This window comes from Physcomitrium patens, chromosome 4 (genome assembly GCF_059467195.1).
Source record: "Physcomitrium patens ecotype Gransden chromosome 4, ASM5946719v1, whole genome shotgun sequence".
Taxonomy (NCBI): Eukaryota; Viridiplantae; Streptophyta; class Bryopsida; order Funariales; family Funariaceae; genus Physcomitrium; species Physcomitrium patens.
This window is the reverse complement of record NC_143413.1, coordinates 15126025-15147206: the sequence shown is the minus strand read 5'-3', so window position 1 is coordinate 15147206 and position 21182 is coordinate 15126025. Positions and strand designations below refer to the sequence as shown.

The following is a 21182-nucleotide window of genomic DNA, read 5'->3' as shown; positions in this document are numbered from 1 at the left end:
TTCTTAAAGTAGTAATCTCAAAAGCTATATTGTATGATAATTTTAGCATACTAGTTATTATACATAAGCGTTGACATTGCATGCTTAAAGATAAGTTTAGTATACAAAAAACTGTTGGATTGTATCATCTTCATAGTTTTTATATTTATTTAAAATTATTGTTATTGTTAATTTTTTAGTATTTAAAGGAGACTTGCCTTGTTCATTATAAGTTTTTCAGCTTATAAAGTTTGAGCTTCTATCACTCCTTCTACATAAAATATGTTTTTTCTTGTCTAAATGCACTGCATGCCTAAGTTTTACATTAGATCTTGTCTAAACACACCGCATGCCTAAGTTGTACATTAGATCTGTTAACAAAGCACAATATGCAAAAGCTATTTACATTAGCATTAATAAAAAGTTTAATTGTATGTTACTTTATTCTTGAAAAATATTACATTATTAATTACTTGCATTTTTTTGTTTTTGTTATTATTGTAAGACTTTGTTTTGTTATTATGTTCAAATAAATTGTAGTTGTGTTTGAATAAAAGAAGTTTTTTTAGTGATGTATAAAATATCTTGTTTTATGTCTTGTGATAAAGAATTTAGTGTTTGTTTTTCTTAGTATTTGAAAACTCTTATGATTCGGCAACGGTGGCGGATGCGAAACAGGAGGCGGAGGAATTACGAGTGCAAGTATTTGAGTGTCCATTTGCGAATTGGGTTGCAGATTGAGAGCCTGCGGGGGCATGAATCAGCAACGGGCTTTGGATGCAGAATTAGGGTTTCACCTGCGAGTGCTTCTGCTTCGAGAGAGGTGGAAGAATTGCAGGCCATGGTGGTCTACACCCTGCTTCCTCTACTTTACTCTGTTTCTCGCCCATAATATGCTGCCATGCTTGTGGAGAAGTCTGTCGTTTCCTCTGTCACCGTCACTTGTTCAGCTCCAAAGCAATTGCCCTAATGTCAAGCTTTACACACTTAACATTTCAACCCTCACCCACGGAAGCATTTGTCACTATTTTATTGCGGCTACGTACATAAAGAAAGTGAAGCGTAGAAGCCGATTCTCCGAAGGCTGGCGTCTGCCTTTCAGAGGCCATACCTTGAGACTTACACTAGGGTTGTTTTATAACAAGCTTGGATGATATGGAGGGAGCTGCGATCACCTCAGCCCTTACGTGACGACTTCATGGGTCAATTCGCCTGCGCAAATGAAACCGAAGTTAGCTCTTAACTGTTCTTCAAACGCGACGCATTTCTCTTCGACAAATATCCTCATGCCGATGACCACAGATCACGGAACAACAGCGCTTCTTTCGACGTGTTGCCATCGCCATCACCATGACGCTTTGCCCACGTCCGTTCAAATTTAACCCTACCAGCTGCAAAAAACCCACTTCACGGTGCGACATCCAATGGTTTACAGGTCCTGGAGTAGCCTGAACGTGGTCATGGATGGCGCAGGTGAAAAGTTTGTAGATTAACCCTTTTGAATTAGATTCGTTCATTCGTGTTTACTGCTGTGACCTTATCCGTCGTTGGCACCGGGACCACACTTTTATCTGCTGGGCAAGATAGACGGATGCTGAGATGCTTGCAAGTGCAGCCTTGCAAAGTTAGCCACAAATCTGCTCGTCTCTCTCAGTTACGCCCCGTGGCTGCTTCTTCGTTAAATCAATGGCCATTCATCTTGTTTGCATCCTGGCAGCTATAACTTGGGTTTTAAAGTCCAATTGTTAACGTTTGATGCAAGCGAAGTCTACTTGGGTTTGTGGGTGTCTGGTACAACACTTGGTCCAGTTTCTTGTGAGAGTTTAGAATTGAGAGGCTGGAAGTGGGAGGTTGAGAAGGTGCAATGGAGGTCGCCATGGCCTGCACTACTATGGGACCTTTTAAAATAGAAGCACTGGCACCAAAACAATCTTCGTTCAACAGCCGAATTTCAGTTGTGAATCTTTCCAATGCCGGTTTCTTCTCTATTCGCAATGGAAATCGCCATTCTCAACCCCATAAATTCTCTGGAGTCCGTGCGTGCCTGCCAGTTGATTCTTCTTCAGGCGACACCCAAGCGGACGAAGGCTTAGCGGACGCTGGATCCAAGAATGAGACCAAGAAGTTGTCGAATCAATCGTCGTGGGAAGCTACAGACGTGTTGGGCAATGACTACCTCTACCGCCTCGGCAAGGAATCGGACAATCTCAATATCACTGTGGGGGCGCGTACAGGAATGATCGACAGCCTCTTCACGGGAGATTTCTTGGGTAAAGAAGGTATGTATCGCTCTTTACTCTCTGTACACCTGCAACCATAGCTCGCAATTCTCGAATACAATCGTAGACAAGATTTGAAACTAAATGCCTGTTCTTTAGCACATATACGTGGAGGATGCGGATCCAGCATTGCTGATCTAAATTGAAGGTCAAATGAAGCACAATTCAATTCTGTGAAGACTGACAATATATTCCTGTGGTGTTACTGAGTTCTGTTGCAGCGGACATCGTCTTCAAGTATCGCCAGAAAGTGACGCGTTCATTTGAGCATATTACAGGAGATTACTACATCGCCCCTGCGTTTATGGTACAATTTTAATTCTTTACACTCTCGCATCAGAAACCCTATCCCTGATGATCTCACATCCTTGGGTCAAACTTCTGTTGTGGTGCTGGTGGAACCATTGCCCTTCTTATGAATATCATGCTACATGTAGAGGTGTTGTTTCCTACTAGCTGAGCCCTGTGCTAATTCTGTTCATGGATGTGGACATGTAGGATAAAGTGGGTGAGTTCAATCATTAGGGCCTGCCAATGAAACCATCTCTTCTTGTAGCAATTAATTGACCACCTTCGTACAAAAAGACAGAGCTTACAAGCACCTTACTGTTGGACGTATATTTCGTTGCAAGCATTCCGCGTGTAAATTGATTCTACACGCAAGAAGGAGAAAGTAGATAGTGGTGCATTGTCCAATAGCATGAAGGTGGAGTTTCAGACAGTGGCATTATATCAGCTGATCTATTATCAGCATTTTTGAGAAGATGATTGCACTTTCACTTGACCCAGTTTGTGTCGGGGGATTGTTCCATTGCCGCATGCAGTGACGCACATTGTCAAGAACTATCTGGCTGCACAAATTGACGGCAAAGTTCCTCTCATTTTGGGTATATACTACCTACTTTTCTGCTAAATAGAACAATGTATGGTCCTGTCCTTGAACTTACTGTCAATTTTTCCAAATTTTAATTTTGTATGTAGGTGCTCTTTAATTTGCATAGCAGAATGTATCACAGAACATTCTGCTATTAATAATCTGGGTATTATAGCGAGGGTATCCTCCTTGAAGCAAATTAACATTTGATGGACGAACTATACAACACATTTATCACAATGTGAAGTGAGTTCCCTACTTGAAGTGTTTCAGAGTTTCTGAGCCGTCAATGGCAGGTGTCTGGGGAGGAAAGGGTCAAGGCAAGTCTTTTCAGACAGAGCTAATATTCAAGGCAATGGGTATTGAACCCATTATCATGTCTGCCGGCGAGATGGAATCAGAATGGGCAGGTTTGTTTTATGACGGAACTTTTGTTGCAGAGGTTGCAGCGTGCTCATCGATCTTGAGTGATTGGGAACTGTGGTCTCACTGTTGAATTTGTTAGCTAGTAGAGCATATCAGTCAATTGTATCAGTCCTGTACCAGAAGATGGTACAGCTTAATTGCACAAAATTCCTCAAATATTTTCTAATCTCGCAGCAACGATAACTACATTGTCTGGCAGGAGAACCTGGTAAGCTGATTCGAGAACGTTACCGAGCCGCACATCTTGTCATAAACAACCAGGTCAGTTTAAGACTTAGAATTTGATGAGTGTGATTGAAACGTAATTAGTGATGCGTACGAATTGCTGAAAAAGGAAGCATCCTCATGAATATCTGTGACGTTGGGCTGTAGGATCTTCAAGCTTAAAATGTTTCTTGCGAGATCTGAGAATTTTAGCTGTTTACATTTTTTGGCATTTCAGAGAACAGAAATTTTCAATCCTACCTTGAATTCAGAGAATCGTTGTAATGTGTGGACACAAGTCTGTTGTTATGAGCACATTACTACTGGAATATTAATGATTATCTTAAAACTCTGTCTAGAGTATGACTAAACTTTAATTTTAGGTTTTTGATAAAAAGGTGACAATTTGAATTTCGTATAAATTCAGAGTTAATTGCCTTATGTTCCAATTGTACATCAGTTTGAGTTGAGTGTGGTGTTAGATTTGCACGTAAGAAACTTTAAAATTGTCGGTCCCTTGCCTGGATTCAATTTTCACTGTCAAGGTTGTCTCGTTCTACATTCCATATGGCTGAAGGTCAATACCTGCATTTTTTTTGCAGGGAAAAATGAGCTGTCTGATGATTAATGACCTCGATGCTGGAATAGGACGATTTGGTATGAATTTTCTCTTAGATAAGATGGATTGAGTTACTGTGCGAGCTACTTCCCTGTTTTAAGTTTATTCCTGACTACATTCCTTAGAACTGTATTAGGTGTTTTGATATTAAGTTTGAAGTTTAGCGGTTAAATGATTTGCTATTTCTCTAAAACCTGTTCCTGATGTTCTTGTGGTTGCTTTCAAGTTTTATTGATTTTTGGTGGGTCTTGTACATGCAGAAAATACGCAAATGACGGTCAATAACCAGATGGTGGTTGGCACACTTATGAATTTAGCTGACAACCCCAATCGTGTGAGCGTTGGGCAGGCATGGCGAGAGGCTGATATTGTGAATCGTGTGCCAATCATTGTTACTGGGAATGACTTCTCTACAATTTGGGCACCTCTGATTCGAGATGGTCGAATGGATAAATTCTACTGGTAAGCAAAGTATAACTCTATTCTTTCTCTTTCCGCCTCCCCTTCTATGAAGTTATTAGTCATCATTTTCATTGTCCTCTACCATTGGTGTTAAAATAAATTCTTGATTGCAGGCAGCCAACGAGGGATGATTTAGTCAAAATTGTGTACCAAATGTATAAGAAAGATGGTCTTAGTGAAGCTGATATTGGTTTCATCATCGACACATTCCCTAACCAAGGTACTATACCTAGTATGCACTACGCCTTATTGTATGGTTAGGTCGCTTCTTTGGTTTTTAAGACATTCAGAGTATCAACGGTTTGTGAAGCCGGAACCAGTTAGTGCTTTAGAAGTTCCAAGGGCGAATTGCAGTTACTGCTGTTGAATGGTGTAGAATGTGAAGTTAAGTGGGATAACCTCAAAGGTGCAAGCATGTGATTTTCTTAAACACGCGGTTTGGAAACAGCATTGGACTTTTATGGCGCTCTCAGGTCGAGGACATACGATAAGCACGTCCTGGAGGTACTTGGGCCAAAAATCACCGACTCGTCGTCCATTCAGCATTTAGGTATAGGAGGCGCTATTTCATTTCGAAAGGCGTGACAGAATCGTGAATCTGACATGCCTTTCTGGCTTTGTAGTGGGTCAACGAGATTGGAGGAGCTGAACAAATAGGACCAAAGCTTCTTCGGCGTAAAAAAGGCGATGCACCTCTCCCAGAATTTATAGCACCAGAGGTATGTATTTTCTTCCCATATTAACGGTTTTCACAGAACTGTCCAGGTCTTAATTTATCCAAAAATGATAGGAGATTTTCCATACTAGAAGCCCTATATTATCTTTAATCCTCGGAAGGCCAAAGTATATGACCCAACGATCAATAGTTGATATTACAACACTTCCAAGAATAGTTTGTGTTTTCCTGCTAAGGCTTTAAATTGTCGTTCCAACAATAAACCCCAGGGCCTCTTACCATTAACTGGTGATTGGATATCTGTTTTTTCTCAGCAAAACGTGGACGATCTTATCAAGGCTGGTTATGAGCTTGTGGAAGAGCAGAACATGGTGAACAACATGAAGCTCTCAGATGAGTACATGAAAAAACAAACAGGTCCAGGGGGTGGTCTTTCTATTTCAGCTTCATAAGCAGCTCATCGAAAGGCACAGTTGTATCATATTCGGTTACTTTGTTAGCGAAATGAGAATGCTGAAGATGTTGCAGATAATCCTATTCTGGAATAATGCCAGATGAGAGCGTTAGTAGACTGTAGTAATGGCAAACACATTATTACCATGGAATTTGTTTTGATTTAACCATTGAAGACGTAATAATATTGCCAAGCTGGGTACCGGCTGAATATTCTACCATGTTCATATTCTGCATCATGGCACTTATTTAAGCTCATGAACACTCAACCGTAGTCATAAACTGCCCTTATTTACACCCAAAGTATCCTCTTAAACTGCCTAAGGAACTGTTCAATTAGAAGATACAGACCAGTACGCATTTAATGCTGATTGTGTAAAAAGTATGGCAAAGCAAGTAATGAATTAAATAGATATATATATATATATATATATTACTGCTGAAAACGTTGTGATCATCTCTGAATCAAGCTTGCGTAATCTAGCTATTGAACGAACGATTCCAGTTGACAGTTGTAAAAACAGTTGTTATGTTTTGATATCATTCCACAATTTGAATTATAAGACTACTGAATGTCCCTTTATACATATATATATATATATATATATCTGTGTATATAATTATTTTTCAAATTTACAAAATTGCACAATAATAAACTGTATGAACACAACGTTGTATAATGTAAATTCCATTTTCAACGTTGTATTTACAATACATTTAATGTCTTCAAATGTAAAAGTTTATATTGTCTTAGTTAATTAAAGATTACCAATTTGTGGCTAATAATTTTAGAGAATTATGTAATGGCAAAACATATTAATATTCAAATACATCCTAGAATATATATATATATATATATATATATATATACACAATTGTGCATTGTATAAAATTTTAACATTTCAAAATTATTAGTATATCCTTAAGAAATGCTCATTAAATTTATGAATTTTTGTATTATATATGTTTTTTATTTTACATTATACTGTGTTAATTTAAACTATTGAAAATATCAAATATCATATAAATGTTAGGAATTAATTTTGTAGTTATATAAATTGTTTCACAGATTTTGTTGAATATGGATTATTAATAAATAAAAATTTGTACACTGAATAAATTTTACTTTCCACATCCATTTATGGATTTAAGTTAAAACTCATGATTTGTCTTACTGTTAAAAGTGTGAAATTACAAGTAATTATTGAAAAAAATAGAATCCAATTGTTAAGAACAAAAATTCATATTCACTTTTTAAACATGTCCATTTACTTTTAAAATTTTGAAATCATATTATACATATAAATATAAATATATATATATATATATATAGTAAAGCTACTATTTATTTGTAGCTTACATGGATTGAAGGTGTCTCTTGATACCCTTGCTATTTGTTATCCAATAAATAATGTCTGTTGACATCCTAATTGCTTGCAAACGTTCACATTCTCTTTCTCATTCTTCAGTAATGTTTTAACCTAGCATCTCCCATTCCATGTCCTCTCCATCCCAACCCCCGTATTCTCTGGTTTCAGCTTTCATTTTAGGCCAAGATCATGCAAATGCAACCCCCCATTGCCACAAATTATGATGTGTATGCTCTCTGTTGAGAGATAGTAGAGCCACCTACCCTGTCAATGTAATGGACCAAGCTCCTCTAGGCCATCCACCTTCCTTATCATAGATCAACCCCACCTTGGTAAGTGTCCTTTTATTATGCTCTTCCCCACCCTTCTACCACCCACCCTTGCTCTCCTACTCCCTCTGCCTCACACCATGCTTTGCCCATTGCATGTCTCTACCTCCATTTCTCACTCTCTCACCCTCCTTGCTACAACCAACATCTCGCCTTAGAATCACCCTATTGCTCCCTGCCTCTTACACACCCTATACCTTCACTATCACCCAATATCATACAACTCTCATTGAGAGAAGAACAAACACAAATCAATTGGGATTGTACAAGGGAGATGGAAATTGAATTTATATAGATTCATTGAAGTTCTTGTATATGCACTTAGCATTGAAGCTGCCAGTAATTGATGATAAATTTTGTTTTTAATCCAATGCAAAGCAAGAGAACCAACACTAGTATCCATGTATATATATATATATATATATATAGATATTGGAATAGTTGTTGTGAAATACCAAAAAACTGAAGAATCATAATAAATACTAGATAACAAAAATGGCATTGACATACCTAAATATAAGTTAATCTTGTCTTCACAAATACTAATGAATTCAAATGCCATGTGAAAACTTCTTAAAAATCATTAAACTTACAATACAAATGTCTAATATATAGAAAAAATTAAAAAAACTCACTACAACTGCATTAAACATCTAAAATACCAATAAATCCAATAATACATCTAAAAACCTTTTTGAACATTTCTTAGAAAAGATATTGACTACTTACTCAATCAATCAATCAATCAATTTTATCTATCTATCTATCATTGGAAAATACACCCAATTCATGGTCCATTTGAGTGATCAGACTATAAAATGTGATTCATATTGTTTTTGTTTTTTCCTTTAAAATATATATATACATATAGAGCCATGTAAGTTCAATTTGTTTTCCACTCCCGCAACGCTCGCTCAGCATTCTACAGATGGATCGATCCATAGGTATGTATATCTACCAATTGATCAATCCACGCATCCACCAATCTAACAATCAATCTACGTATAGAAATCTACCGATCTGTCTGTCAAGCTTATTCCTAGTACCACCAGCGCCGTCGACTACCTCGAGGTCTCAGAAACAATCAACCCCAGCGGCGGCGCAACACCGCAACATGTCCAGATCCATATGGACATCGCAAGAGAACGATCCCGAGAACAACAAAACAACAGACACAAATCCATGATGATGAAGAGGATGAAGAAGAAGATTTGTTTGATAGAATGGTACAGCATAGCAGTATGCGAAGAAATCGCGGTACAACTCTTTCGGCTGCCCAGCAACGTCGAACGATCAACATTCATGCGCATGTTGGCTGGATTGGAGACACTATCCATTACAATTGGGTTGTTGTGTCTGTGCGAAGAGGATGGAGGGAATTGGGAGTTGGGGAGTGCGGCGACTTGGTGAGAAGAGTCGTGGCTTGGCGTCGAAGAGAACGGTCACACAGGAAAGCGGGCGAGCTCATCGTGGTTTCATCTCCATGCTTATGGATGATTGCATTGTGTCTCTAGAACGGCTTGTCATGAGATCGTCGGTCGATGTCCAAGACATGTCGTGTTGGAAGGTGGCGTTCTTCTTCGGAGGCCATCTGTCCGAGGCTTTTTTGAAGGAGGAGTCGGCGGAGGCTGACGAGTCGCTTTTGGCCCACTCACTTGGGGATTCCGGTGCGACAGTGTCCCGCAAGATTGTTTCCAAGTCGCGCGTCACCTCCACCATTTGGGGTCGTTTGTCCATGTCCGTGTCCACGCAGGTAACCGCCAGGTCTAGAAGCGCCTCGACGCCTTTGGGTGGGTAGGATCCCATGCACGGATCCACAAGGTCCTTGAACTTGCCGTCTCTCACGGCGTCTTGTACCTGCACCATGCATTCAGCAGCTTAGTTGCTTCATTTGAAAGGCTTCGTCTTCGAATAGGTTCCATCATCTTTCACCGATCTCCTCCCCTCCCATGTTCTCCTCGAAGTCGGGCTACTTTGAGAAGGAGCAACTCTAATTGGCACAAACTCTACTTTTCCAAACATCTCTAAAGAAGGAAATTGACTGTCGTTCTGTTTTATTCACGATATGGCTGCTCTTTTCCTTGATGTAAAGGCATGCAGGTGGGAATTTCATGAGACTACACGGAATGAAAAGGACCCAAATTTTCTCTGAAGAGAAAATCTTGCTTAGCAAAAACTACCAATATCTTTATAGGCAAGTCTTGACGATGCATGTTGGACAAGACTGTGAGTGGCATTAAAGTGCTACCGTAATTCCTGAAAAACTCTGAAAATTTCATTACCTCTCGTACGAGATTCCTCCCTTGAGCGATGGGCAACATGCCAGTCAGCAGCTCTAGCAATACCACACCAAAGCTGTAGACGTCGCTTTTGTCCGTTAGTTTGTTTGTCATGAAGTATTCCGGGTCCAAATAGCCCTTCAAGCAATCACATCAAAACGGCGAGTTAGTTTCAAACTGACAGTTAATTTCTGATAACATCTCCAGTCATTTTTCGCAACGAAGAAAACAGACGAATGCTTTGCAGAAGAAAACAAAGAAATGTTTGTACTGTAGCACAAGTTTATAGGTTAGCAAGAAGAAACTCACCGGAGTGCCCCTGACGTTGGTCGAAATGCCTTCAGGAGTGCTACCACTCATCTCTGGAGTTGGAGCTAGTTTGGAGAGGCCGAAGTCGGCGACCTTCGCATTCAACTTGTGATCCAGCAGTATATTGCTCGCCTTGATATCACGATGAAAAATTGGAGGATCAGCCTCGGTATGAAGATAAAGAATACCCTTGGCAGTCCCAAGTGCAATTCGCACGCGAGTTGCGTAGTCCAAGATCTCAGTGGCTGCAATGGCACATTGGGCATTCCAAATTCAGGATGGATCAACCTCTTGATATTTCAGGAAAAGAGAGGGAAATAAGAAACCCAGAGTGTAGCAAATAAAACTTCAGAGTCAAAGGAACTTACGGATGAGATGGTCTCGCAGATTTCCCCCCGGCATGAACTCATAGATCAACATCTACAGCCAGAAATTCCAGCGTGAGCTTGACACATTACTCAGTTCCCTTGAAACATAGCAGGAAAATGAAAAACGACGGATGAGATAGCCACGAAGAGTTCAACGATTTTTACAAACCTGCTCTCCCTGATCGTTACAGAAGCCGATTAGAGAAACGAGGTTTCGATGATGAACCCTAGATAGCAGCTCAATCTCGGTATAAAACTGCTCTGAGCCCTGAAGAGATCCTCCATCAGCTCGCTTCACGGCAACTACTGTCCCATCGGGAAGGAGGCCTTTGTACACATGGCCATAGCCGCCTCGCCCAAGCGTGGAGTCGACGTGGAAGTTATTTGTTGCCTTCTGAACTTCCTCAAACGTAAACGCTTTCACTCCCGCAAGCTTTAGACCCGGAGGCATCAACGCCAGGCTTCTCTCAGCTGCACCGGATCACACACTTCGAGCTTCAACTCCATGAACAAGCTGCTTTAAACGATATCAAGTGCAAATAGAAACACTCTCACAGAAACTCAAACGTGGGCTTACCAAAGCTTTTCGCCGGTACTTTGGTCCAGCGCCTGCGATACCACCACAAATATGCAAACACCAATAGCGCAGCAGCCAGAACGAAGCATCCCACGGCAATTGCAGCAATCGCACCTTTTGAAAAGCTTTTCGAAGTATCCTTCGTCACTGCAAAAAAGAACACGCAGATGCTTCACCATTCACTCTTTCCATCTCTCCAGAAACTTTAAGACGTATAAATTTCGGTACATCGCAAAGAGCTTTTCACCAAGAGCCACAGAAGTTCACCCTCTGTGAAATACAGCAGCTCGTAAGGACCGATCACGGAGAGTGACCATTCGGAACCAGCCGACATCTCCCAATTGGCAACAATTTTGAAGATCCGCTCATACTCCGTTCTGCTGAATGTTTCGTTCAGGGGAAAGATATAGATCACCATGAACAAACGAGGGCCTGGTTGCCATTCCAAAACTCCAATCTGTAAATGCGATTCGGAGATTCTTAAAACATTCGTAACCAGAGAGTAGAACTCGTTTTTGAAGCGACTGAAGAAGGTGAAGCTCGGGCTCTTCAGTCGGATATCCATCTCAATAGGCTTCGCACAACGACATTTTCCAGAAGATTCAAGCACGGCCATCTGGGGAAGGTCGCACTGCGCGCATCCCGCTGTACTGCCAGTGGCAAGGTCTCTCACCGTTTGGTTACTCTGCTCTACGCAGTACTTCAGTCTATAATTATCCGCAAGGTAGTTGGCGTTTTCACATATCGGATTTCCAAAGAGTCTGTCGCAACCATTACAATAAATCTTGTCAGAAGATCTAGCAAAGAGTCAAAAGGATGTCAATCCAAATGTTGAGGTTGAGTCCTGTCGTCAATCATCTAGCTAGGTGTCTTGCTTCAGAGAAAGGTCTGTCAAGCTGGTTAGTCTTAGCGTTGAGGAGTATCGTTTGCTAGTGAAGCACCTGATCGTCATATTCTCGTTTGTTTCGCCCGCCTGGGTAGTTTTGAGGTCTATGCCGGTGAGCGAGTTGTTGCGGAGGTCTCTGCAAGCAAATTTCGCAGGGCTAACATGTCAATGCCTAATTTTGCAGCATGTAAATAGCATCAACATGAAACCGCAAGCGAAGCTCCTGGTCTACATATAGGGCTATAAACTTACAGAACAGTCTGCTGGCTTTTATTCTTGAAGCTTGCCGCAGTTCCCAGAGTGTCGGGGATTGACCCGTTGAAACTGTTGTAAGCAAACTGCCTGTTTGCAGCAACCAACCGATGTTTCAGTCTTACTAATGTGACGCTTTCAACCTTACTCCATTTTTTCGTTTGATATGTTTCGGTGGTTCAGGGAATCGATTCTAGCATTCCTACACAAGCTTTTCAGTCATTAACAATACTGTTACGGTCAGGAAGCACTCACAAGGCTTGAACATCTTGAAGACCTCCGACTGTGGCAGGAATTGCCCCAACGAGGTTATTCTCCGAAACAGTACTGTCAACACAGGTAAGATCACATATCTGGGTCAGTATCTGTTGAAGCTAGTCTGTCTTATGATAATCGACATCGAGTGATACTATATATTTCACGAACAGAGCGACGTGCTATATAAACAGAAATAAATTTACATACGCCAGTCATTGGTGAACTGCATCCAGAAGCTTACATGGTTACAAGCTTCGAAGAGAAGTTGCTCGGAAAAGAACCCTCAAATTTGTTCTTGCTCAAATCTCTGCAGAAACAGACGAACTCAGCATGATATTAGAAATTCGCTCCAACTATCATCAGAATGCAATTTAAGTGGTTCAGTGCGGCTCAATGACCACTAAAACAGAAGTCGGATCTTTTCACAAAGAAACTCGCGTGAACCTTTTCTTGTCAGAAATTACTTACAAATAAGTCAAATTTGTGGCGGAAACAAGGTCAGGGATTGGTCCTCCCAGTGAGCAATTCCTTGCGCTCCTGTAAAGACATGAGCGAGCAGTCAATCGCTAAAACATGAAAGAAAACAAGAACAACAATCAAGAAGGTACTAGATCGAAAGACAAAGTGTGCCAAGAAATTGTGCTTACAATTTTATGAGCGAAGGATTCTGGAGCCATTCAACTGGAAGAGTGCCTCCAATGAGAGGATTATTATCCACTTGTCTGCGAGCACATTCAATAGCAAAAAAAAAAAAAAAAAAAAAAAAAAAAAAGGAGCTATGTTATTTAGGCAATTCCAGAACCATTCATATAACTGGGGACCTCATTCTGTAGATTATTTTAATGTAACAGAACCTGATTGAAAAATAGTTCAAAAGATGAGATAAACTTACAAGATCAGAATATGCGGCAGAGATCCGAGAGCCGCAGGCAACGGACCTGACAAGTTGTTGTTGTCTACCAGCCTGAAATATTCAAGGTTTTGTAAGAAACAGGCCTGATTTCTTACAAAACCTTGAATATTACTGAAACATCAATGATCAGTAGAATTTGATGCAGATAAACAAGTAGGAGGTAAGGAGCGCTTACACATGTAGGAGATAAGAGGTGTTGCTGTAAAGCTCGGTCGGGATTGGTCCAGTGAGTGAGTTGTTATTGAGATGCCTGTGTAATAGATAAAACCAGAAGTAGTCAATGTAACACTAGAAGGGTGAAGACGGTGATGAGAGGACGTTTGGAAATTTTCGTCACTTACATGTGTCTGAGACTAGTGAGGTTAGCAAGGCTTGGAGGAATTGTGCCGTTGAGAAAGTTCTCGTCAAGCTGAAGCCTATTCAAACCCGTAAGTTTACCAAGTTCTGGTGGAATTGGCCCCGTCAATTCGTTCTCGTTCAGAAGTCTGCACAATCCACAAAAAAATACAAACATCAGGTTAAACAATTGGTCGTTCAGAGATTTTTTGAGTAACTCATCAGTGTTCAAGTAAAATGAAGAGGACGTAAAATTCCACAAGAATTTCGGCCAACTCACAGGCGAATGATGGCTTTCAAATTTCCGAGCTCTGGTGGAATACTGCCTTTGATCCTATTTCTCATCAGGCCCCTAAATTCGTACAGAAATATTTTAATCAGTAAAGGAGCATATTGAACAAATATCATGGCTTATTATAAGCTAGACATAACGTTCTAAATCAATGCAAAGCAGTCGAACAAAATACGATAAATTGCAATCGCCGAGCACTTTAATTGGCAAGGTGTAGAGCCAATAGAATAGCGGTTGCTTACAATGTTTTCAGGTACGTCATATTGCCAATTTGGGGAGAAATCGTGCCTGTGAGACCGCAGGAAAACAAATGGCTGCATGATCCCCACAGACATTAATCTCCAGCAAGCATGAGCAAGCATGAGCAAGCATGAGCAAGTATTCACCAACTCAGCTTGTATTCATTTTTGGTGCTGCTTTACACCAAGAAGCCAATTTGATACCAAGTGCAAAATTCACTTCTTTCACTGGTTTAAAAAAATTGAGATTAGCATTTCATGAATTTTTCTTAGTCGACTCTAAACCTTGCGGCCATCTCAGATTCAGCTTATCATGCTTCAATCCCTAATGTAAAGGAGCCGTGAGTGAACTCCCCATTTCCACAATGTACAATACCGTTTCTGATGAAGAAAACAGGATGATGAAGGGCAGGAATGAAAGCTTACATTTCTGTGACATGGGAAATATTTGCAATGGTAACATTTTGAGCACAAGTAATGCCTTCCCATGCCGGAGGTCCACATGGGTCATTGCCTTCCCAGTTCGATAGCTTCCCCTCTGTATCGCCGATGCTCTTCTTGAAAGCTAGGAGTGCAGCCGCTGAAACCAAAAGATTCAATGATTAACTTAAGAAGTTTTATTCCAGACACAGCAGTAGTTTCAAAGCGAGGATCTTGAAAGCAGAAGCTTCACATCCAACCGCAAAAACTGCAACATAGTAAGGGTTTTAGCCATCTGATCATATAGACTATTTCAGAAACCCATACAGTGAAATCCACTTATGTTGCAGAAGGCCTCGCCTCGCAATGAGTATTTCACGTGAAGAGAGTACATATAGGCTTGTGAGTTGGCATTCTAGTATTTTTGAAAAATGATAAAACTTGTGTTAATTGAAAATGTTACAACTACGGGGAATATCGACGTGTTCTTCGGTGGGAAGCACGAGAGAAAATTTGTTATCCTAATTAGAGTACACGTGACCAAGAGCGGAAGTTAAATGAAGCACCAAAGTTTGTAGCGCTTACTTTCTGTGGGATCTGAAACTGCTCTCGCCGTCGCAAACAGCATCAGCAGGCTGGTTAAAACCAGCAACCCTGAATACATCCTGGGCCCCTTCATCTTCCGTGCTGGTACAATGACAATTACTATCCTGGGTAAGAACTATGGTAATCACCTACAGGCTAGAAATGACGCTTCTACAGTGGACAGCATCGTCGTATCGTCCTCTAACAACTGCATAACCTCGCCTCCTGGAATTTTGCTTCAGCCGCGCACTATATTACAACTAATAACTCAACTTCATGTCAAGCTTGTTGCTGTAGAACTAAGATGTTGAAGTCGCGCTGTTAATACAACGCTGTCCTCACCTGTTGCTAACCCTGACCCGTCCCTTTTCAAGTTATCCTATGCAACTTCCCTTCCTGAAGTTTGGGCTAACCAAACTGTCAAGGTGTTTTGACAAACCGGAGCAACTTTCGAATAAACTCGGACTTTCCCAGATATCTCCGCTCACAACTCTCAGATGGAGGACATGGACCTTGATACCGCAACCTCCTCAATAGTTGTCCAGATCACCCCAAAACACCGTAAATTCAGCCTAATCGCCTGATTCGTAGATAAATATGCACTACTAGTTAGTTTCGCTTCGAACGTAGGTTGCTGAAGATACGCTGTTAGTGATGCAAGGACCTTCAATAAGTAGAGGAGCGACGTTGCAACCCTGCGGAGCACTGCGCATCCTGCCGACGCAAACCTAGCTGGACTTGGCTATGGCAAAACCTGCAACAACCAAGTAAAATGAGCGTTAACTGCAGCTCTCTGAGTAAGGTGTCGCAATCAACCCCAAGACTCAAAGACTTTGATGCTGCGCTGCCTCTCTGACGACCGGAAGCTACAATTAGCGAACCGCACATTCAGACAGTGACCTGGACAGACCCCTTAATAATCGTCGAGATATCAGGGAGGCAAATGGCAGCCAGCTGCGAAGGAAAACTTACGAAAGAATAAGCGAGGGAGCCATGAAAACCCAGAAATTTCCACATAAGCGTTCCAAACAGTGACGGCACGACATCATCATTCGCCCCAGAGAAAGCTAAACACTGAACTTCTACAACACTACAGCCCCACCCCAGAGAAGGAAATTAAGCAAGGTCTCTACTAGTGCTAAGTGACACCGAAAAAACGAAAAGGCCTTAAAGTTTCTTCTCAAGTTAGCACGAGACTGACCAAAGTCGCCAACTTATCCTAGACGGCTCCTTGCTCAAAACGACGCTCAGGACCACACTCTACTGCTAAAACTCTTCTACAAAAGTTTGCACAACATGCAGCCGAAGGTCGAACCGACTTAGAAATCAGTCAAGATTGAAAGAGTCTCATCGACCGTCTGCCCAAAGTTCACCAGCAGATGTATACACTACCCCAACTTCTGACCTGACAAAGAGTTCGCAGCAATATTCAGTGAATATAATCTCCTCCAATACTTTTCTCTCCAGTCAATTTGGATCGTCAAAAGGTCAAGTGTGCAAGCTTCGAGGATGGGCCGTGGTATAATTTCACGCCCTGGTGCACAAGGTCAGAAATTACACCTCCGTGCTCACCAATGTCATCTAAATCCTCCCACCACCTTCAAAATCTAGCAACACAACCCAAAGAAATGGAAAACAACAACATTCAACATTTCCCCCGTCAAACCAGCCAGTGTCAAAACCTGCGAGAAAATGATCACCAATCTCGGGTCACCAACTCGGGCGCTCCAAAATAATAACTGGAAGAGCCATGCGGTGCAAGAACAAAATCAGGCACAGCAACGACCTAAATCACTCCCAACAATCCATCAATTGCTCGCCTCATGGAAACACCGTTATAGCGAAGATCTTCACCGTACCACAGTAGTACTACGCTGCTAACAAAGCCAAGCTAGCTTACCCGAACAGCAACGACCTCAGCTCCAACATTCCAAGGGCCATCCGCGACACCAAAAGCTTACTTAAAAGCTGGACCGGACCCACATACCTCACCAAGGTACAGCCGTGGCACCAGTGTCTATCTGCAGCAAATCAACTGGGCCTGGTAGAGGCCGGCTACGACGAAATGGGAAACAAACCGACAACCGCAAGCTATCACGGTGCCAGGAACATGGTTTATCGTTGAATCACTGCATAAACGTGTTCAAAGCGTCTCAGATCGGATCCAGGCCAAAGGCACCCACTGGTAAGACGCGATGGCGGCCTCCCCTCCCCGACACAATCACGCTAGGCACCAGGAACCAGGCCACGGTCAAACTAGGAAGTATATTTCAACATTCACCAGCGGAGGAATCTGCTCACCAGCAATGCAATCAACTTCCTCCACCCCTGGATATGCAAGCACACCACACCATCTCCCAATTAGCGTCTGGTAACCGACCAATCGGCAATTGGCAAGCGGCAATTGGTGGTGTCGTCGTGGAGGCGGCGTGAGCTTGGCCCTCGATCGTTGTCGCGACGCCGTGTCCACTGCGTCCCTGGATCATCACGGTGGTAGGAGGAGACCAGGGGGAGGGCGGTGGGCGCGGTTATAGAGGCCCTTTCTAGTTCCTTTTGACTGCCACCCCCCATGCTTGCTTTCCTTTCCTTACCCGCTTGACTTTGCTTGGCTTTGTTTTTCTACCCGTTGAATTTGGGTTTCTCGTGCTGGATTGTTTTTTTATAGCTCCCATTAATGGTGGGTCTGGTCCTTGGATGCTGTGCTGTTTTTAGGGTTCATTCTCTGTGGAGGTTTTTCGTTTTGTTGTTTTCATATGATGGATGGGTCGTCGTGTTGCTTCTGGTGAAATGGTTGGTTGTGATGTGATGATGTTGTTCTTGTTTGTTCATTTGGTTGTTATGTTTGGGAGTGGATTTTTGTTTGTGCAGTTGATTGGTTTAGAATGCAAATAATGATATCAATTTATAGCAAAAGAAAATATCACTTTACAATAAAATAAAATAAAATAAAATCTTGATTGTATTATGCTCCAAGCAGTATTTTTTCATAGAAGCAAGTATCTACTAGATTTTATACTTAAAATCTGTTAGATGTTGTTTATGGCTCAACAAAAACCATTATAGTTGCATTTAAACTTATTATGTGTCAAGAATATATTTAGATATATTTACTATTATATATTATAAACATAATCCAATCAATTGCAATATTGACCAATTTGTTTTTTTTACCAACCAATTGTTGGTCTTATTAAAAAGTTTAATTAAAAAACACTTCAATGTAGATATGCTTTAAACCTTGCTAATAGCTCCAACATGTAAACATCCTTCTTAATCTATTTTATTGTTGAAAACAATCATACAAACTTAAATACAAATTTCAACATGAAGTCTTAAAGAATTTAAAGCTCTTTATGTTCAACAACGTGATTTGATCTACTTCTAATCCAACTTCTATATTCTATTGTTAACTTCATTTTATTAAAGCTACACCCTATATTATTCTCTCATGATTGATTTTGTCCATTCTTGTCTCTGTTTCTTGATCCATGTCTACCCTCCTCCATTTCAAATCCATGTACCTTGTTTCCTATCTCGATTCTCTATTCCTTATCTTCTAAAATTAATCATCATATGATTTGGAGGTGTGCCTTATTAACTCTCTATATATATTAACAAATATATAATATATGTATTTTTTGTAGATATCTTATTCTATTAATTATATTAAATTATATATTTTTAGTAATTAAAGAAAAAAATGAAAGAGATCTCATTTACTTTCTAAAAATAAATATGTGATAATTAAATTCTATAGATTCTTGAAGATCTTCATCTCTATTATATTGTCTTGAAGGCTATGACAATGTCAATGCATTGTCTAATAATTTAGTAAATAATAGTTACTAAGTTAAATTTAATGATTGTTGATCCTTGATCTCTTAAGTACAAAAAATATACAAAAATTACAAATAAAGATGAAATTAAATCTTTATTAAATCTTATTTGTTATAAAAATAAAAATAAAAATTGCTTTATTCTTTATCTTGATTTTAATGGATGATGTTGATGAGAAGTATCAACTTTCTTTATTGCATTTGTAAGTTTTTTGATTGGTTGCTATATATATTTATTAATATTAAATCTATATCAATGCACAAAATATTCTAACCTATTGTAGAACCAACTTAAGTTTAAGACTTCTTCAACATTAAATTTTTTATTATTTATTATTTTAATAAGAAGAAGTTGTATTTATCTTCTTTTTAATATATCAAGAATTGACATATAAAGCATGGGATTGATCTTAATAGACTTTAGTAGGTATAATTGATAAGCAATTAGATTGATTTGTTTACAAATAAAAAATGACTCAAATTTATGATAATTCAACTTGTTACAAAAGTGACTAGTCTTGATATTACAACAAAGTAATTATATCTTCTTGTCAATATAGAATTGAGGTTATTTCTTACAATGGATATCTACCTTAATTTTTAATTGTTCTCAAGCTTCATTTAATTGTGATTTTATTGTTGTATACAACTTTGATAAAAGATTTGGCAAATCTTTATCTATATAATTATTAATTTATAAAAAGATAAAAGTATCTTGTTATGGATGATAACTATAATTAAAATAGAAAAAAAATTAAATATAAAAATCTATTACATAATCACAAGCAAATTCTAGAAATAACAAAAGAGTTGTTCAATCATCTTAGTAGTAGTTGATTGTACATCTCACATATTACTTCAAAAATTGATTTATATATTTTTATTTTTCTATTTTTAAAAAAAATAAAAAGCTAAAAATAATTTAATATCTTCTTTCAATATCTTAAAAATATTATTCAAAATCTTTATATAAATTGAATCCTTCTATTTAATATAGTGTCACGAATATATATCTACTATAATTATATTCTAGGTAATATGAATAGATAGAGGTAGGTAAAAATAGATTAATTTTATAATACCTTCTAAAAAAGCTTTTTAGAAGCTTCTTAAACATTATTTTGACTTCACATGTATTTGTAGTTAATTAATAGGTTAGAAACTTGGTCAACAAACTAACCATGTGTTACATGTGTTGATAGCTTGTGAAATAAGGTAATTATATAGCACCCAATAAATAACTTACCTTGCAAGTTAAGATACATATCATACAAAGTCAACAGGTTTTTAGATGTTCTATAGAACATTGTCATATAGATTGTAGATAGATAGTATGTATAGAGGCAAGAGTGAAGCCTTCTTCACTCTTATCAATTCCTATCTTGTTTTTAGTCTAGTTTCAAGAGTCTCTAATTTTGTTGTTTTTTAATAATAGCTATTTTAGTTTCTTTTTTAATATAGATACTTCTCTATTTCTATTTTTTCATATTTCTTTGAGAGAGCTTCATTTGATTATTTTCTTTCATCAAATTCTTGTCCTTGTATCATCGACATATATTTATTATAATTGTTTACCTAGGTGATATGAATAGATAGAAGTACGTAAAAGTAGATTAATTTCATAATATCTTTTAGAAAAAACTTCCTAGAAGCTTTATAGATGTTGCTTTGACTTTACATGTGTTTATACTTGATTGGTAGGTTAGAAACTTAGTCAATAAGTTAACCACGTGCCACACATGTTGGTAGCTTGCTGAACAAGCTAACTATGTAATGTCCAAATGGAAAACTTGCCTTACAAGTTAAGATATATATTGTGCAAAGTCAACATGTTTTTGGAGGTCCTATAGAACATCGTCACATAGCTTTTAAATAGATAGTATATATAGAGGCAAGAGTGAAGCCTTCTTCATTCTTGTCAACTCCTTTTTTGCTTCGAGTCTAATTTCAAGGGTCTCTAG

At 39.3% G+C, this 21182-nt stretch overlaps 2 protein-coding genes across 10 annotated transcripts; one reads left to right on the top strand and one right to left on the bottom strand.

Annotated features, from left to right (window-relative positions):
* The first annotated feature begins 1738 nt into the window (after window positions 1–1738).
* LOC112281759 (ribulose bisphosphate carboxylase/oxygenase activase 2, chloroplastic) lies at window positions 1739–6193 on the top strand. The gene is made up of 12 exons (XM_024518632.3): window positions 1739–2258; window positions 2480–2565; window positions 2757–2766; window positions 3083–3145; window positions 3429–3542; window positions 3758–3819; window positions 4365–4419; window positions 4642–4843; window positions 4957–5063; window positions 5292–5347; window positions 5467–5562; window positions 5834–6193. Exons 1-12 carry the CDS (start codon window positions 1844–1846, stop codon window positions 5969–5971), a joined length of 1404 nt encoding a protein of 467 aa, XP_024374400.1. The 5' UTR covers window positions 1739–1843; the 3' UTR covers window positions 5972–6193.
* A 2297-nt stretch (window positions 6194–8490) lies between these two features.
* On the bottom strand, window positions 8491–17549 carry LOC112281397 (putative LRR receptor-like serine/threonine-protein kinase At1g06840). Of its 9 annotated transcripts, none has more exons than XM_090249945.1 (23): window positions 17286–17303; window positions 17068–17124; window positions 16050–16139; window positions 15386–15487; window positions 14807–14960; window positions 14384–14455; window positions 14130–14201; window positions 13855–13998; window positions 13689–13763; window positions 13493–13564; window positions 13248–13322; window positions 13069–13137; window positions 12842–12907; window positions 12598–12669; window positions 12343–12432; window positions 12146–12226; window positions 11472–11965; window positions 11205–11351; window positions 10797–11098; window positions 10628–10679; window positions 10260–10504; window positions 9954–10088; window positions 8491–9528 (listed from the first exon to the last, which is right to left on the bottom strand). In XM_090249945.1, exons 3-23 carry the CDS (start codon window positions 16096–16098, stop codon window positions 9136–9138), a joined length of 2961 nt encoding a protein of 986 aa, XP_090106071.1. In that variant the 5' UTR covers window positions 16099–16139; window positions 17068–17124; window positions 17286–17303; the 3' UTR covers window positions 8491–9135. The 9 variants fall into 9 exon arrangements, with proteins under 9 accessions (XP_090106071.1, XP_090106073.1, XP_073389543.1 ...); XM_090249947.1 differs by lacking the exon at window positions 17286–17303 and adding an exon at window positions 16791–16919 and having other exon boundaries at window positions 15728–16139; window positions 17068–17266; XM_073533442.2 differs by lacking the exon at window positions 17286–17303 and adding an exon at window positions 16791–16919 and having other exon boundaries at window positions 17068–17266.
* Window positions 17550–21182: the final 3633 nt, after the last annotated feature.

Excerpts from the sequence above, each read along its gene's own strand:
- LOC112281759 (XM_024518632.3), top strand. The coding sequence starts at position 1,844 with ATGGAGGTCGCCATGGCCTGCACTACTATGGGACCTTTTAAAATAGAA. Across the intron at positions 4,420-4,641 it reads TGCTGGAATAGGACGATTTG|AAAATACGCAAATGACGGTC; the intron begins GTATGAATTTTC and ends TTGTACATGCAG. Across the intron at positions 5,348-5,466 it reads ACGATAAGCACGTCCTGGAG|TGGGTCAACGAGATTGGAGG; the intron begins GTACTTGGGCCA and ends CTGGCTTTGTAG.
- LOC112281397 (XM_024517867.3), bottom strand. The coding sequence starts at position 16,098 with ATGCGCAGTGCTCCGCAGGGTTGCAACGTCGCTCCTCTACTTATTGAA. Across the intron at positions 14,961-15,385 it reads AGTTTCAGATCCCACAGAAA|CGGCTGCACTCCTAGCTTTC; the intron begins GTAAGCGCTACA and ends TTTTGGTTTCAG. Across the intron at positions 13,323-13,492 it reads CTGCCGCATATTCTGATCTT|ACAAGTGGATAATAATCCTC; the intron begins GTAAGTTTATCT and ends ATGTGCTCGCAG.